The sequence below is a fragment of the Lissotriton vulgaris genome, chromosome 2_1 (assembly GCF_964263255.1).
Source record: "Lissotriton vulgaris chromosome 2_1, aLisVul1.2, whole genome shotgun sequence".
Classification (NCBI taxonomy): domain Eukaryota; kingdom Metazoa; phylum Chordata; class Amphibia; order Caudata; family Salamandridae; genus Lissotriton; species Lissotriton vulgaris.
In genome coordinates this window covers 982,660,597-982,679,778 of record NC_141687.1, presented here as the reverse complement: position 1 = coordinate 982,679,778, position 19,182 = coordinate 982,660,597, and the positions used below count along the sequence as shown (strand labels likewise).

Genomic DNA, 19,182 nt, shown 5'->3' with positions numbered 1-19,182 from the left:
TTACCCATTCTCTTTCCAACCCTCAAGAAACATGTTCTTCAGTAACCCTCAAAAATTTGTGAGCATGTGATCAAGGAAGGTACTAAGTTAAGAGTGTTCTTGAGTTTCTTCTCGCACCTCCTTAGTTATTTATATTCGGTGGGGGCAGGGTCGAATTGGTAAGGCAGGCACTCGGGCAATGGCCGAGGGGCCAGTATCTGAGTCCCAGCTGTGGGCTGCTTTTTTAGGCAGCCTGGGGGGCTGATTTGAACAGTGTCTGTGTTGTTTGGATGCCGCCAGCAGCCCAGTGGGTGCCTGAGTGACCATTCTGGAGGCAGATGTGCGTCCATTACCTCCCTTTTATCAACAGGCAGAGGTGTCACTCTCTTTCTCTCGCAGGGCTGGCCCGTTAATGTATGCATATTGAGCGGGGGCAAGGGGCATGAGCAGAAGTGGCCTCATTTGCTTTCAGGTGTGTTTCACCAGTGTGAACTAATCTGTGTATTTTTTTATCTAAGTAAAGTTAAAAAAAACATGGCGCTGTCAGAGACCTCCTCCCCCCGTTCTTTTTTATAAAATTTCGCCAAAGCAGTGTTTTGCTGAAAGGCAATATGCAAATGTAGGCCACCTTTTTTTTAGCGTGCCTGGGCCAATTTTTTTTATCCCAATTCAATACTGGGTGGGGTGGTGGGGGGAGCTGTGTAGTAATGATCCCTTCTTGAAGAAGCACCAGGCCATTGCACCACATGGATGCAAAGATGCAGGTTTGATATCAGAGATTAATATCCTATTGGCAGGACCAGAGTCAAGGACCCAGAGATTCAGGCCTATAAGCTTGTGGTTTTAAGTCCATGACAGTTTTTGAAGTCATCTCTTTCCTGTACAAAGCCTGTGATCAATGTTCCAATGCACCTAAAATAGTTTCCTTCTCTTAAATAACAAATCCTAACTTCAAACTATGGCTACTGATTTTGCCCATACCAGTTGCATGTTAAATTGTGTTCTGTCTTCTTTTTAAAGTTGCTGTTATAAAACGTTTTTGGGACCTTGCAATATTGTGGCTGCCTGCAATTTGAGTGCTTGATTATGCGTGGTTTGTTGTTGTCCCTTTCACAAACAATGCTAATAATAATAATAATAACTATAATAAAATCCAAGGCACAGCTGAAAGGGTTGTTATTTGAAAAAAATCTCTAGGAAATGGCCACATCAGTTAATGGTTTTGTATTTGTAGTTTTTTTATCATATGCATATGGCAGCCATGTTTAAGGTATGGTTTTTGCTATGAATTTTTATGGCATAAGCTTGCAATAAAATAATGTAGAAAATTAACATTGCATCAGTTTGCTAAGGCCCGACTTCGTCAATGATTGTTCAATATAGCCATAGAGCCCGCTGTAGCAGGCCCTACCAGCCATTAAAGGCCTGAGCCTAAGGTGAGTATCTTTAACAAGGGAGCGGGCCTTTAATTAAGAATTTGGAAAGATGTACGCAGTAGCAAAGAAAGGTAGGCATGGGCTCTAAGCAAGGACAATAGAGACATATGCCACCCTGCTGGGTAGTAAAAAGTCAAAAACATTCAGTGTTTATATTGTGAGAGAAGACAACTTCAGTATGGGCGTCCGGTAGCAACCGTTACGAAGGGACAAGATCTGGTCTTGGTTTGTCACCTTGATAGGGCTGTGCAATAGTGTGAAGAATCCATACGAGATGTTCAGAACCCAATATTCACAAGAGAGTGGTAACTGGATTGAAGCAAGACATTTTTAGTGTAACACTATCATGGTGGTGGATTGGTAAAACGATTCCTGAGCATAGATTACTGCTTAGAAATTCCTTTGGAGCATTTTAGTAGTGTCTATTTGAGAACAAGTATTACCAGGACCCTTAATTTAAGAATCTGGGCACTCAGAATAAGAACACATCCAGTCATTGATGCCCTTGCCCTGAAGAAGCAGTCTCTCTTGTAATACTGCGAAACACTTGTTGGCATCTCTCGTTTGACTGTTGCCTGTTATCAGGAAGTTTAAGAATATTGCATCTAGCTGCGCATTAAACAATTTATTTGAATTTAATTGTATCAATAGGTTTCTTGTTTGTGATGTTTTTACGAGCTGATATTGTCATATATTTTGTAAAAATTCTATTTTTGAGGTTCTTAGTGATGAATCACTATTTGAATCTCTTGATAGGATGTTTAAATAAAAAAGGAATCAAAACATATTTACAAGTAGATTTTTTTGCTATATACGTCTCTCGCACACTTCAGAAGTCCCCTCTATGTTCTACAATAGATTATAATACAATTGGGGTGCAGTGAACCCCTCACACCCTTGGCCCCCTGATGCCACTGCACCTGCTACCTTAATTATAGCTATGTCCCTGTAGGACTGCGTGTGCACTGTACATCAGAAGTAACTGTTTAAGCTTTGTGTTACATGAATACCACCCCACCCCTTCCTGCCATGAGGGAAACACTCAGAAACCTCAGATCGGCTTGTTTTGACAATGAATGTAAGCCGCTTCAGCAAAAATTTTAAAACATTGCTTGTGAAAATGAAGCCTGACCTAACCACAAGGCCCTGCTTCCTTGCCACCTGTTGCCTAAGTCCTCTGGCAGCGCCCTCAGCAGACCCATGTGTTATTGGTATTAACAGAATGGATTTAGGACTACTAACTTTACGTCCGCACTCGGGCGGGAGATTCCGGCCGGTGGCGGAGACTTAGCGATGGCCAGAATCTCCACAACCGGGCGGAATCTCCACCTCCGGACCGGAATCCCCGGCCCGAGTGCGGCCGTAAAGTTAGTAGTCGTAAATCCATTCTGTGAATACCAAAAGTAGTAAGTGCATTCTGTGAATACCAAAAGTAGTAAGTACGTTCTGTGAATACCAAAAGTAGTAAGTTTAGGATTTTGTCTTAAGTTAGTTTCTGTGAATCGGGCCCCAAGAAGCATAACCTAATTTGTAATGAACTGCATGTTTGACTAGCCCCCACCCCTCTCCACTTGTCTCAGCTATCGGAATACATGCTCTGAGTTTAATTTAATTTAAGGTATTTGACATTGCATGAACTATCTCCTGGATTTGGGGGAACTCACCATTGTCTTTTAGTATTTTCCAACAATACATCTCATTAGTTGCCTAATAGATGTTGTTATACTACGGTCCATGCAACTATGTATTGACTTCTGGTAACAGCTGCCTTAAAATGTTATTTTTATTTATATCTTGTGTTGGACTTGGCCCTTTTTGGCAGGTTCACCTCTAAACTTTGTACCTTAAGCTCTGACATGGTGGTAGTGATTTTAGGCCTCTGGGCACTTTAGCACTGTGGCCCAGTGTAAAGTAAGTGCGCGCCCTGAGTGCGTTTGGTGAGATCGGCTAAGTACAGTGATTACCAGTGGTTACTAGTTGCACGTTTACAATCTGTTTTACTTTTACTAAGTTTGCTTTGTGATGGTTCTGACAGGGGTCCAGTGTCAGGTGTATATAATCCCTTGTAGATATGACCTAGTGCCAGGTGGCACCATGTATATTATGTGTTTACTATTCTAATGTGTTATGAGAATACAAAGGCTATTTTTTATATAACCTTGTGTGGAGTTCCTTTTGTAGTGTACCTGGGATGTTGTTGCTGTGTGCGTGCGAAAATGCTTCACACATTGCTTCCGGGATAAGCCTGACTGCTCGTGCCAAGCTACCAAGGGGGTGAGCAGGGGTTCTCTTAGGCGTGTAATTCCCTTGCCCTGACTAGAGTGGTGGTCTCTGCCTGGCTTTGGCGCAAGCCTTAGCCAACCAGAGATCCCATTTCTAACATCTCATTATTGGGCTTACATAACTGGATATGGGTTCGGGACGGTGTGGTGCACATTATTAAAAACAGCAACCTTCAGTTTTATCCTTTCTTTCAAGCCTTGCTAGGTAAACAGGAGAATAATTATAATATTATTCATGATTTTACCATTCTGGACCTTATTGACAATAATGTCATGTAAATACAGAATGGAGAGAAGGATCCACATGTTTTTGGGAACTGGTTACTCTTCCTGAATTATCACACTCAAAAATACACAAACGCCCCCATATTTCAATGGAGTGTATATAAAAGGATTTGTATGTATGTATGTATATGGTATTTTTATCTTGCAAATCTAGCCAAAAAAGCGTTGGAGTGCTGTACACGGTCAAAGACAAGCATAAGGTCAATGAGTGATCGGAGAAATGGCTAGATTTAGAATGGGTATTGCTTCGTGATGTGCTATTCTTTAAAGAGGTGCGTCTTTAACTCTTTCCTAAACTGAAGCAGCATTGGGGTGGTACTAATGGATGAGGTCCTGGGTACATAGATTTTTCCACACAAATCCATATATTTCAACGGTGTGTAGGATTTCTCTATTCAAATTTCTCCATATTTCAAAATAGTGTAAGTGAATGGTTTTCTTGACCAGGACGACTATTTTACAAGTGGAGAAAAAAAGATGGAAGTAGTTAATCCATGGGAATAAGTATGAAAGAAGAGGAGTAAGCATGGAAATGTGCTTAATTGTGTTGATTTTCAAGCAAAGACATGGTTTTTTTATTCCTACAGAAAGTCTGAAATTCCTACAAATTATAGATCTACATCTATGAACCAAAGATTTCAGTTTACCTAAACATTAAGTGTGAATCAGACAGCCTATATTCCTTAAAGTTGCGCAGATACTCGTGCAACACACCACAATCTACCGATGTGCACACAAACCTTTAGAACAGTAAGTAAATTGACACTATTTAATGTGCTGTGTTGGGTCACTCGGATGCCCTTGCAAAACTTTCGTTATTGTAGGCTATGGTGTCTGAACATGGACATGGTATAGTAGATGGTGATACATTTCAGTGTCATCCATTTTCTTCTGATTCACCAATTTCTTGGGACGAAAGGCTACAGCAGTGGTCCAATCTTGGAGAAAGTAGCAGATACTGTTAGTAAATCATGCACACCACCAAGGCTTTCAGGGGAAGAATCCATCTAGGCAATTCTGTCCAATGCCATAAAACTGTTGTTAATTCTTGACCGTCACTTGGCCAGCACTCTACCTGCTGGACACAATTTGGAAGGGCTTACGCATAAGCATATTTCTAAGTTTTACTTGTTAAAGAAAAAAGAAAACATATTTTTGAAATTCTTCATTTAGGTAAATGAAACAATTTCGCTATTACATCTCCTTTGAGATTAAAATGAGTTTACTACATTCCTTATAGAATGATACTGGACCATGGCACACATAACATATAACTCCATATTTACTCCTCACTGATAGGAGAGTATCCCTCCTAAGGCCTTTTTATACTATGAGTGATAAACCTGTATTATAGCTGGACTGGTTAGTGACATTATTCTAGCATTCAAAGTAAGCTTGGTGCCAGATTTGGAGTTCAGTTTTTAAAAATTCAAATTTTGGAGGAAATGCTAAATCCACAGTAGAATACACAGGATAAATTGCTCCACATTGGGGAGACTATGATGAATTAAATTCAACTTTGGAATTTAGCATTTTCATCCAGAATTGCCCCCAAACAAACAAAATGAATTCTATGTATGCAAGTAGGTGCATATTCCACTTTTTACAGTGCTGTGCAAGTAGAATGTATGAAGAGATACTTTGGGAAAAAAAAATTGCGAGTAGAAATGAAAATAAATGTATACAAAAAATTTCTTTTGTGATACATTTGACTGAAAAAGTGGTCATTCAAAGTTGAGAATCATTAACTCAGCCTCTTGAACCTATGATAAAAGTGTTGGAGCAGTACTGGCAACTTTTTTGTTTCATACTGGAATTATGCAGCAGGGAACGGCCAAATAATGAGTCAGGGCTGACTAAATTATATGGCAATAAAAGGCAAATTATGCGGCGTCATGCAGCACATTTTGTGATAGCAATACATCATTGTTCTGACATGTCTACACTTGTTAACACTGTCTGGGCCTAGGTTGCACCTCATTAGTATCTGTTAAGCACTGAACGACAGCAATAAACAACGGAAAGGTGGTCAGTCAACCTTTGCAAAGGGCCTTCCACTGTGCATCAACACGTGTTCCTGCATTTTTTTAGCAACCTTTGAAATGCTTCAGCTGGAAACTTTTTTGTTGTTATCTGCAGATTACGCAGCAGATGATGGATTGTGCGGCAAATGCGGCAAATCTATAATTATGTGAAAAAAGCTGCGTTCACACTATTGCATAATTATAGTAGCACTGCATGTATTCCATGGGTTTATTTATTATCCTCTTTTAAACAAGTATGGTTTTACTAATTGTGAGCTGTGCCTAAAAATGTTATTTGGAACGAGAATAATGAATTCTAACTAGTTAACTGAATACAGTTTGATACACATCACTAAGACAACACCTTAAATAGCGTAAATGCAATGGCTTCAATAATTGTTCTCTACTATCACAAGTGAGCATGATTTAACAATATCTGTGTGCAACAGTAAGTGTTGTGGAACAGAATGAGTACTCATGCACCCCTCTTTTAACATAAACAGTTAATTTTCACTTCTTTGAATTGCAATGTATGTTTTTTTGTCGACAGTGATGATTTATTTTGTGGGTGTGCATGAAGAGTATGGTTGATGTTGTACTTCACCATGCTGGGGTCTTTCAGCCCACACAAAACGTGGTGATTGGCGTTTGCTGAATTAAAATCGTGGGCAACTGAAGAAGCGAGGATGGTGCCAAAAATGCAAAGCAGGCCGACCCCTTCGACGGTCTTCAATATTCCCCGGCTACAATTGTGACTGTGAGGAACAAAGCTTGCCCCGTGCTTTACTACTTACTTAGTGATCCACAGCCCAGCTCGTCGCTGTTGTCATGGCAATCGTCAGCGCCGTCGCAGCGGAAGTATGTTGGCACGCATTTCCCATTAGCGCACGGGAAAGAATAGGAGCCGCACTGCATGGTGGGTGGCTCGCTTGATGGGTCATCAACACACGTCAATTGATTGGAGCCCAGCTTCATGCCGTATGGGCAGCCACAAACCCTCTGCATGTTAGGCACGGGGTAGCAGAAATGGCTGCAGTCGCCATTGGGATTGGCTTGCCGATTGCAATAGTTAGAACCTTGAAAGGAAGCACAGAAACAAAGAAGGGACTCTCAGTATTTACACTTCTTTATTTCCATTTACAAGATAATCCAAGCAAGGGTGACAGCTGCTGCCTCTGTCATTCCCCCTTCCCACACTTTCCCGCCATCCGCCCTCCCTCGCCTTTGCGCGGCACCCAAGTGAGACACTGCGCTCAATTAGTTCTGAATACAGTACATAAGATCGGATGGCCAGCAGCAGTGGAATGGGCATGCAGGCCTGACAGCGAACTTCTGGTGGGGTGTAGAATAGTAAGCTAATTTCACCTCAGTCAGCCTCAAACAAACATGTTCATTCTCTTTTAGGCACATGTATAGTTTGATGCAAGGAAGCTCCCAGGCACTGTACCAGGACATGGATAAAATCACAATTTTTTTTTACCAGAGCAGCCGATGAAACCTACCTTTCCCCCCAAAATATTTGGAAAGGATGATGATGAAAATTAATCACAAATGAGGATCACCCCATACTCTCCCAGTGCCCACTGTATATTCAGCTTGTGAAAAGAGAGACAATTAAATACAATGAATGGGGAAAGCCTCTCTACTAGTCCATTGTAAATGGAACTGGGCCCTCAATGCATTGTGGGCCTAAGCTTGACAAATCAGCATTGGCCCCTCACGTATAATGAGAAAACTCCTTGCACCCCAGGGGTCTTTCTATTTGTTAGGAAATAACACGCCAGTGCTTCTGGGGGTTGTTTCTACAGTAAAAAAGCCTACAGACTGCCAAGATATGTTGGTAGGCTGGCATTACATTTCCGTCAGAGATGTCCTTGCTGTGGGGGTGGGGATGGGACACTCCCACCAAAAGTGATGGGTGCTAAACCAACACGGGTTTCTGAATGTGGTGAGTGGGCATCTGTTGTCTGGACAGTCTGTTGAGCCTGCCGTGGAGGATCTAAATGACCGGCTTTTCATTGGATCTTTGTGATGAAACGCCACTTGTTACATTGATTACATAGTTTTGCTTTTTAACTGAAATGAACTCACTCTGAATTGAATTAATTATGCTTGCGCCCGAAAATCCCAAGATCTATCTGATTGTATTTTTTTCCATGGTTAACAATCTTACCAGTCTGGGAATTTGCATCAAATGATTTCACATGCTTGATGTTATTTATGCCTCGTCGAATTACAGTCATCTCTCCTCCATCTGTTTTCCTCACTCTTATAATTCCACCAAGCCGCCAGTCAGTAACATATGCAAAACCTAGGACACAGGAAAGAAGACAGACAAACGCCAGTCAAAAATCAAGAAACGGAAGTCGTGGTTACAAGAGAATATCCATAGGCCGGGAAAATCCTTTCTTCTCCATAAAAGCACCATCGAGCAAACACAAGATAGGAAAACATAACAAACCTGTAACAACTGGCTTGCAGCCCACGGTGCTGTAGATTTCCATGCTGTGCATACTCCTGCCATCTAGTGCTGGACTTGTAACTTTACAAGTTGCTTATGTCTAAAGTTGGAGTTTCAGTTTCGAGGTGATAGCTATAGTACCTCCCTCAAAAAACAGACACCGCCAAGGATTGTGTTTTTCTCTCAAGGGTAATTATATGCGTAGAGAAAATCAAACTTATAATGTCTGTGTACTAGAGACAAAATATGCAATTTACTAGAGTACATATGAATAGTCACTATGCCCATACAACTTACCATGAACTCACTTTTAGGGAGTTGGGTAGGGTGCATGTGAATCTACAGCCTTAGAGATCGCAACCGGATTGTTACATTTAAGTAACTTTTTATGTCTGCAGCATGTGTAGCTGTTGGTCACATGATGTGCATTGACTTAAAACCAATACACAAATACCTACTGTGGTAACTTACAAGGAGAAATGGAAGGTGGTTGGGCAGTGGCGGCATCAAGGTGTTTCATTCCTTTCAACTAAAAGGGACCACTGCTCCTTGGAGAGGCCTACCCCATGCAATGAGAGAGAGAGGGAGAGTTTAAAGCCTACAGCTTCAGTCAAAGGCAGGCTGGAAGCATTCATATTAAGCCTTGCTCCCACCCGGGTGCTCTGACTGTGCATTTAAGTAATGTTTTTTTTATTAAGTCTTTTGCAGTATTTATTTATCTGCTGTTATATTATTTTATTGGCATTTGTGTAGTACATTGGAATGTGTGCCCAGACATAGTCAGGGAACTCCATGCTTTGATCTGAAATTGGCCCCTCTCTATCTTCAGTCATCCCTGCATTTGGAACAATGTTTTAAATACAGTGTGCTTGACTTGCAATTAATATCAGGTCTGAACGTTCACAAAGTAATGCTTCGTAAACGTAACAAAGTCCACGTAATAGCATTATAAGTGTCTGTTAGTGCGGCCTTCGACACTGTAGAACACCTCACCCTAATCCACCGACTGGGAGAAATTGGACTGAAAGGCATGGCCTTGAAGTGGCTAAAATCCTTCTTATCAGGACGTTCCTTTCAGGTACGGGAAAATGACAGCCACTCACCCTTCATCCCCCTCCGATGTGGAGTACCGCAGGGCTCTTCCTTGAGCCCTACGTTATTCAACGTGTACATGGCCCCACTGGAGAAGAGGGTCAGCTCGTTCGGCGTGTCAGTTATTAACTACGCCGACGACACCCAGTTGGTCGTAACCCTTTCACACCCTCACCAAGCCCCCTCTGATCTTCACAGCTGCCTCTCCGAAGTCCACCGATGGATGAATCTCTCATCGCTGAAGTTGAACGGGTCCAAGACTGAGATACTCTTGATGGGCCACAAGGGGCCCTCCCTGCCACTTCACCTTTGGCCTAGCTGCCTAGGTGACCCTCCCGCACCCAAGGACGAGGTCAAGAGCCTAGGTGTGTGGATCGAGAAGGACATGAGCTTTAAAACTCAGGCAAAAAGGACGGCAGGGACATGCTTTGGTCTACTCAGAGCCTGCAGGAAGATCTTCCCCTTGCTCCCTGAAACCGCAAGGAGGCTCCTCATTCAGGGTCTAATTCTGGCAAGATTGGACTACTGTAACGCCATCTACCTGGGAGCTCCCGAAGCCAGCCTTAACACTCTGCAGAAAGTCCAAAATGCCGCCGCCCGCCTACTTACGGGCACACCGGCAAGATCCTCTGCCACGCCGGCGCTTAAGTCTCTCCACTGGCTCCCAGTCAGAGAAAGGGTGGTCTTCAAGGCCCTCTGCTTGGCCCATAAAACCCTCAATAACAACGGCCCCCCCTTCTCAAAGAACTCCTAATCCCCTACAAAGCGGAGAGATATCTCCGTTCTAGTGGAGAAAATCTGATCTCGGTTCCCAGAGTCAAAAAGGCCAAGACCGGTGGCCGTTGTTTCTCGGTCCACACGGCCAAACATTGGAACCACCTACCACGGAGACTTAGGATAGAACTGAACCACCTCCAGTTCAGGAAAACTCTAAAGACTCTCCTTTTCCCGCAAACATAATCCCGTCAGACGGCAGAAACCCATGGAGAAGCAGGTTAGCGCTGGGATGCTCTCTGAGTTACTACGCGCTTTATAAAACCATTAAATAAATAAATAATAAATAAATAAATAAATAAATATTATCCACAATCATCACCATGGCCCCTTTCTAGCAAGTAGAACATGCTCTGAGTGTATCATGTGGCTTGCATATGACTTTTCCATAGCATAGCTGAATGCTAAAATCACAGGTGCCAAATCACAAGATTCAGGGACAAGAGATATGGATGCGGTAACTGCCCTTGATACTGACACAGGATAGGGTCATAATTTTTCATGTGGATAAATGTAAATCTCTAATAGTAGCAAGAACCACGGCTGAGGGTCCCATGTTGGGGCAGTGAAGATAAGTGTCATTGTGTCTTCTCCATTTTCCATACTACTTAAGAAATTAGTAGCAGTGGAGGGAAAAATGTGGGCAAATATCCCTAACCCATTTGGGAACTGCACAAGGAATCTGAGGGTGGTTGCTGACATTCACTTGGCCAGCAACCAGACCATCTTGGTTGTGGGTTTGGAGCCAAACAGCAGAATTTCTGTCTTGTCTGGATTACATTGAATGTTACTGTATCCTAACCATCTCATAACTGCCTTCATACATGGTGAAAAAGTCTCCTTAGCTGCAGCAGATTTTTCCTTGTAAGAGAGCAGTAACTGAGTGTCATCCGCTTATGAGACAATTATTATGCCATACATAGGATTCCACTGAGAAAGCGAGGGGGGGCATATACATAAGATTGAGACTCAATGCTAATCCCAGCAGCACTCCACATTTTAATGTCTTTACATTAGAGTTTTGAGAACCTGGCTGGTTTTAAGATGGATGTATGTCGTTACTACGCATGCTTTTACAACGCATGCCTTTACCACGCAACTTTTACAACGCAAGTCGTTACAACGACTTGCGTTGGGGGGCGCTAGATAGTGAATAGTTTAATTTACTTTTCCAACTCCAGTCCCCGTGGATAGTAGGGAAGGTTTTGGATAGTAAATTAAACCATTCCCTATCCTAAAGCGCCCTCCACCGCAAGTCGTTGTAACGACTTGCGTTGTAAAAGTTGCGTAGTAAAGGTAGTGCGTGGTAAAAGTTGCGTTGTAAACGCTGTTCCCCTTTTAAGATTATGACAGCTTTTACTGGATGGCCTCTTGAAGTCAAAGCAATACACTTTAGACATGCATAGCACTGTCTAGAGGCAACTGCAGTAAGATGAAGGGCATTAGGTGGTGTATTATATATATAAGTGTTTGCCATTTAGGGTATAACATTGAAAAATATTCATAGAGTTACTATGTGTTTACTTCTTACTAAGGCTTCCAAATAGCAATTCAAAAATATCTCCAGACAAAGCTTGTTATTAATCATTCAGCTGACAGACCTTTGCAGACATATGGGTGGACCAACTAAATAGCATTCTCTAAAGAAAGAATGAAAAACAAAAATACAATAACCTCAGGTACAAGAACCTACCAATAAAAGGGTAGAAGGGGAAAAGGGAGTGACTTAGACATCTAGGACACATCAGAGTTCTACTAGCATGCAACGTTCCATAGCTTCCTACATTCATTTTCTAATGTAGAGAGACAAGATCTAAAGCCAATTTTGCTTATAGACAGTTTACCTAGTAAAAGGAAAATAGGTTATTATTATAATGTGTTAATGACCTACCTCCCTGACGACTTTAATAATTTGTGCGATAAATGGGAAGAGAAATTAGGAATAAAGGATTTATTGTTAAAAGAATCAATTAAAATGGCTACTTCTATCTTATTTTCAGGGCGAACTCGAACTCAACATTATATGATTTTGTGTGATCTTTATTATACACCAGCCAAGGTCTTGAAATGGGGGACTACTGTTGGAATAAATTGTAATCGGTGTAATATGAGAGGAGCTGACACAATACATATGTTTTACTCCTGTGCAAAGCTTGCAAGTTTAATTTCTGCTATTCAAAAATTCATTGAATATATTATATGTAAAACAATGATCACATCACCTGAACTAATATTATTTGGTGTTTCTAAAGACTCAATTGACTTTGAACAATTCAATCTATTATTTATTATGATGTCTGAATTGCGCGCATGCATCACACAGGACTGGATTAGCCCGGAACCACCGTCGTTTTCAACATGGAGGGGTCGATTATTAGCCAGATACAAACTTAAACTGGCAATCTATGCAACTAAGGGAAGGAAAAGGAAGCAACTAGGCATAAAAATCTGGACTCCAATTCAAAAATGGGTTGATGGGGTAATGACTTAATAAGATCTTCTTTCTTTATGTTTCCATTTTCATCGTATTTTGTTTTTTGAATGTTTTTTGCAAAATGCATATGTATATTTTTGTATATTTGAAGGATATGTCATAATCTGTTTAAACTTGCAACAAAAACTTCAATAAAATTTTTTTTAAAAAAGCATGCAACGTTTTCTTATGACCTTTTTTGGGTCCTTACCAAGTGATCATACCTTTGGAGACTTTAGCTGGGATCGAAATTGTAGGCGAAAAGGATTGAGAGGAAAATAGGGCAGATGGCACGCAAAGTAGGGCTATTAGAGGACATCCTTGGAGTCACTTTGAGCCTGGGTGCAAGATAAGCAATTCCAACCATTCTTCAGACAGAAAGGCGTTCCTTCTTCCTCAGACAGCAAGGCAATCCTTCTTTTGAATCTTCCACAAGTCAATGAATGTTCCGATGAGAGGTTCTGAAGGTCCCACTTTTATACCTGGTGCCTTCCTTTGTGTGGGGGGGTTCTCTAACTACCACCAAAATGGTTCTGGTCTGTTCTTCCCCTTCCCCTGATCCGGGCTCCATACTGCTTAGGGTCACAGAGGCAAGGACAGGCCTGGTGATAGGTTCTTTTGTGTGTGCTGCAGGCAAGGCCCTTTGATGTGTAATCAGGGCAAGGCAAGAGACTGTCTCCCCTCAAACTTAGGCTTTCTTTGTCTCACTATCCGCAAGCAATGCACAACCCACAACAGCAGAGACATTCACAGTCATGTGACCCAGGACAAGAGCAGAAGGATACATTTGGTTTGGGCAGGAAAAAAAAAAAGGGAAATACATGGTTTCACCGTTACGTTAGAGTAATGTCAGCAAAATCAAGAAAGGAAGGGGGAGGGAGTATGCGTGTGGAAAGCATTCATTGATAATCTGGCAAGGCAAACAGCAGGATTGAGGAGGGTGTGGTTCAGGGCAAAATGAAAGTTTGCAATAAGACCATTGTATTGTTGGTAACACAAATTTAAGATTGAAAACACAGTAATAACATGTGTCGACACATTGTGATGTATATTGATTGGATGTTACTTTTTGTTATTTCACAGTGACCCCCGACGAAGGGCATTTCATGCCCGAAATGCATTGTGTTATTTAAAATAAACACTGCCTTTTACGAATCTCGCACTAGTCATGTTCTTTGAAGAGGCCCGGAGTGGCACAGTTGGAACATTAGAAACATGGAAAAAAGGCGCACAAGGTCAAGTGGGGACTATAAATCGAAGAGAATGAAAAAGAAAAAAATGTGAACAAGGATGAAAAAAGAAGTTTAAGTGGTTTTCAAAAAAGTTATAAAGGATTGCCTATGGTGGCTAATTCCGCAGTGCGTTTGGCCTGGGTCGTAGATACGACCCATTCATCAAGTCTCAGATTTTTAAAAGTGGCATTTGTAAAGTTGTAGCTTAAAATGTGGTTTCACCATGAAAAAGGGGCTTTCAAACTAAAATTCATTTAAGTTTAAACATAATTCCTCTATCTGCTCCCAATTTAAAGTTAGCACTTATTAAATTTAATAAGCTAACCCAGTGTTAGTCCACGGGAGAGCTAGGTGTTATAACAGTGAAAAACTTCTTTAGGAGTTTTTCACTGCCAGGGCATGTAAAACTAGGACCCAAATACCCTACTTTTTAAAATACCATGCACCCTGTCCTAAGGGTGATTAGGGCCTACCTTAATAGTGACACATAAGTATTAGGGATTAGGCCTAGCAAAAAGATTTATTTGTCAGGTCAAAATGGCATTTTAAAACTAAACTGCATGAGAGGCTGCAGTGGCAGGCCGGAGACATGGTGGACAGAGCTACTTTAGTGGGTCGGACAATGAGTGCTGCTGCTCATTAGTAGCATTTAATTTACAAGCCCTGGGTACAGCTAGTAAAAAAATGTGCCAATTAGGTACGGTCAAATGTTATCATGTTTCAAGGAGAGAGCACAAGCATTGTAGCACTGGTTAGCAGAGGTAAAGTGCAGAGTCTTTATGCCAACCAAAACAAGTTTAGCAAAAACCAGGGAGTGAAAGCAAAAGGTCTAATGGAATACCACTCCAAAAATGTGAGGTCTAACAATAACAAAGTGGATGAGAAGGGAATGCATTAAAACATCTCTGTCGGTGGCAGGTGGGAAATCGCCTTCGAGAGGTGCTAGAGTATAAGGGGAGGATTAACATAATTAGTGGAGGGCTAATTGAGCTCCGTTTTGAGGTTCCTCATTATCCCTTAGGGTGTCTTCTGTCCCATCTATATTTGGGCAATTTTACGAACTCTCATCACATCATTCCCATTGCTCCTTTGTCTGACTGCACAGAACTAATGATTACTCTCTCATTGTAGCCACCATCTCATCTGGCTACCTCTAACCACCTTTTGACCAATCTCTCCTCTACTTTTCAGCTTTCTGCCTCCATTGGGGGAGAAGGTGGGAATTACAAGTGTCTCTGGAAACTCATGGGAGCAATAACAACAAAGAACACCAGTGGGTTCAGCTGGAGGATTAGCAGACACCAGCTGGCAGCCAGGCTCCTCTTGAGCTCAGAGGGCTGAATGGCAAGGCTCCTGTAAACTGCCAGAGAAGCCAACTCCAGGCAAGTATGGTTAGATCTCATAATGTGGGTGGAATACAATGAAACTTTTCCATTTACCATAGTTTGGGAAAAGGGTTTTTGTGAAAAGAACCACATTCTTAATCAAGAAGCACCGCAATAATGTAGAAAAGCAACTATAAACGTGGAGTACGCAAATAATGCTCTCTATTGGCCCTCCATTGACAGGCGTCTGATTGGCAGATGGCAAACCTTTCTTTAAATCATGCTTATAGATGTACAGGAATGCCTAACGTTAGGCAATATCAGAATCATCAGCAATCCAATTTATATTTTGCCAATACCTGCTATAGGCACCCTCCACTTTCTTTGGAATGAAATGACTTAACTCTCCAAAGATGTAAAAAGTCAGGAAGCCGTGAAATGTCTTTGGGATACCATTTTCCATGCAAAAGCCTTTTAACGCTGGTGAGAAGTACCGCTTTATTCACCCAATATCACTCAATAACATCAGAGACACATCAATCAATTTTTTGCCTTAAATGTGTGAAAAGTCATTGCCAATGCCATTTACTTATAAAACATTCTTTCAGACTTTGTCACACCACCACCCAACGGTGCCAGGAGCACATGCAACTGTGTTTTTCCATACTATCCTTCTGCTACTAGTCTCTCCGCAAGAGCTGTTTCAAAATGCTGCTCTTCGTTCATTCAGATACTAACTCACTGCCCTCACTGACTACACTTTGTACAATTTTGCAACACTATTAAACTTTCAAATTCTAAGGAGCTATATGCCCTTGATTAATTTGTACAACTTTAACATGGCACTAGTCAGCTCGGTTCATTGGAACCCACTACCTGAGGGACTCAGCTAAAATAAAATCTGTTCTGCTTTAAGACAAGGATCAAATATATCAATTTTTAATGTTGTTTAGAAACCAGATAGAAGTCTACTTTGGTTCAAACTGTTTTGAAGCCTTTGCTCATGTGTTAAACATGCAAAACCAAGGTAATATGGTGCAGGATTTCTGGTTGCCAATATATATGTCAAACATGTACTTAAAGATCAGCAACTTCATGTGTCAAATATTTACAATTGTTCAGTACAGTGTTAAATCACCAACCTGAAATATACCTTGTAAAATCCAAAACAAACAAACCATGCACAAGTTTAGAGTTGATGGGTGATACATTCAATCCTTATCAAGCGACAGGCAAGACGATCTAGGTCAATTATACAAAATAGTAAGTTTTGCACTGAACATTAGTGAAATCAGTTTTTGGGCACTAAAAACGCTCATTCGTTTAGAACTCACCTCCAAAGATGGTAAGGCCAAAGGGGTGAGTCATTTGACTAATGCGATCAAGAGTGCGTCTATCTGCACCGTCAAAGGTACTGTGCTCAATCTTATCGAAAAAGGCGTCCACCCAGTAAAGTCGCAAGGAACTAAAAAAGGAATTGGAAAAAAAATCATGGGTTTGTACAAACTTCTTTTTTTCTTCTTTAAGACATTATATATGTGATAGAGAATCAGAAATGCTTCTTTCCTCCCAACCCAACATGGTTAATACAACATGGTAAATCTCATCAACATTCGCCTTTTCTAGAGCCCTGATATTTAAATTCTCTGGTGCCCAAATCTTAGCACAGAACACGTTTATGAGCTGCAAAGTGTGACACTTGAGTTCACTTGACAAAGTAATCTTACAAACTTATTTTTCCCCAGAAGGTCAGCATTCAACTTAAGTCTGTGTCTGATTTCATGATGTCCAAGCAAATTGAATAATTAGCAGAATTACAATTTGTCAATTTGGCACAGAAACTCATGTCTGCATCTACTTCATGCAGCGTTCTATTGCACATTATACATAGCTATGAGAGCAATTAGGCGCTTATTACATAAAATGTATCATCCAACTGGAACAGATGGAAAATTATACCTTTGAATATTAAAAGCTACCAAGGTAGGAGAAGGAGCAATCAGTTCAGTCAATTTTACTGCCCATGCAAGGGCATATTTATCATTAGAACAGGAGACAAGGTTGCACCGAGGCGCAAGAGTGTGATCGGGCTGTTAATGCCAAGCATGGTGTCCTTTTATGGACAAAGCAGGGTGTATGGGACCTCACTTGTCCTGTTTGTATTTAGACCCATATAGCACTTTAGCTATGGTACTCTCCCAAGGCTTTTCCATTCGAATCTCTAGTCGAGCACTGGGTAAAAATAGGAATATTTAAAAAAGGCAACCAGAAAATGTCAACTAACTTACACCTGCTGCCTTGCTGCAGTAAGTGAACACCTATTGACAACAATGGCAGAGGCTGAAGAAAGGATGATGTTTGGCTGGGCTCACAACCGATCTCTACATGCCACCCTGTGGGAAGGAGGGGGTGATCGTTGTGCTCAGAAGGTAAGAAAAAAGCTAGTCTTTCTTAAAACAAATGTCAGAGATTTGAGTATGATCAGCTTTGCCCGAAAAGCATAGTGTGCCCCTATTCGCAATTGCCTGTTCCGTAAATGCATCTGCTATACATTAGAAGAATATGAATTCAAATGAATGCATGGCACCTCAAGTGCCAACTAAATGCCGTGAATATTGTGTATGCATTTTTTATAAGCTTACAGACATTTAAAAAAAGATGTCATGGTCCAGTAACGTTGGAGGGAGAGGGCACTATGTATACTGTGAAATCCTTAGAGCTAACCAGATTGCGCGGATCAGTCAAGCATGATAGAGGAAGCAGTAGGCTTTTGCTGAGATATAATCTATCACCTCTTATGTAACGTGGGACCAAATGGTTATTTAAAAAAATTGCAATACCTTGGGGCTCATAAGAACTTTAAATGTTGTTTGATTAAAACTTTCAAATCAAAGTTTGCTTACCTCCAGTCAATAGCTAATCCATTTGGCCAGCCAAGAGTTGCGTTCACAATTGGTTGTGCATGCGATCCATCGCACCATGCTCTCATAACCTTAGCCGGACGGAACCAATCTGTCCAAAAAATATACCTAAAGATGATAAAAATAGACTGTATATAAAACTAGTTAAAGACCAGAGTTAGGAAGATTCTATTTTCATAAGAGAAATGTAATTAATAATTACATTTACATTTATTGTGCACAATCATTTAGCTTACAAAATTTGTCATTGCGTCCCTGTGTACACATAGATTCAGCCACATCAAACTATTTCACCTTATTTTTTCAGTTAACAAAGGATTTGTATACTTCTCTTAAACAAGTGTTTACAAATATACACACTACCTAGTTGCGTAATTAGTTTTAATGTGTTTTTCCAATTCTGCCTTTTTACGGATATCTGGTGTAGTAGAAGAGATGCCACACACACTGTTTGACTATAATGGTATCACAGAAAGTGGCATTGCCTGACATTTTACCCCAAGAGCAGTTCAGAGTGAATGATTATTTTTTAGGTCTGGCTTGGCAATGCAGCTGTCACCAGACAATTAGGTGAGCATCACTAGAGAGGGGCTTTGGCTCGTCCCACATGTTCGGCAGCCAGGAGAACATGTTTTGATTGGGCAGAAGTTGTGTGCTTCCACAAAGAGGTGCTTGGCCTCCACACAGGTGTGATAATTTGATTTATTTATCCAGCTTCCTACAGTATGAACTTCCAAGCGCACACACATTGGAAAGCTAATAAAGTTTTTTAGATAACTAGATAATTTATGATAATTTTCTTCCACAGCAGCACAGTTGGGAATGGTGCAGTCACAACCTCCATGGATATTTGGATCTGTATTGGTGCAACTTTGCCCTCATGTTTTAACCTACACCA

General features: G+C 41.1%; 1 protein-coding gene across 1 annotated transcript in view; it reads right to left on the bottom strand.

Annotated features, from left to right (window-relative positions):
* Positions 1–19,182, bottom strand: part of LRP2 (LDL receptor related protein 2) — a 358,266-nt gene that overhangs the window by 206,355 nt on the left and 132,729 nt on the right. The window contains exons 18-21 of the mRNA XM_086956556.1: positions 18,267–18,392; positions 16,698–16,828; positions 8,180–8,317; positions 6,801–7,082 (exon numbers count right to left, since the gene is read on the bottom strand). Coding sequence (XP_086812682.1) covers positions 6,801–7,082; positions 8,180–8,317; positions 16,698–16,828; positions 18,267–18,392 — 677 coding nt within the window. The remainder of the gene's footprint in view (positions 1–6,800; positions 7,083–8,179; positions 8,318–16,697; positions 16,829–18,266; positions 18,393–19,182) is intronic.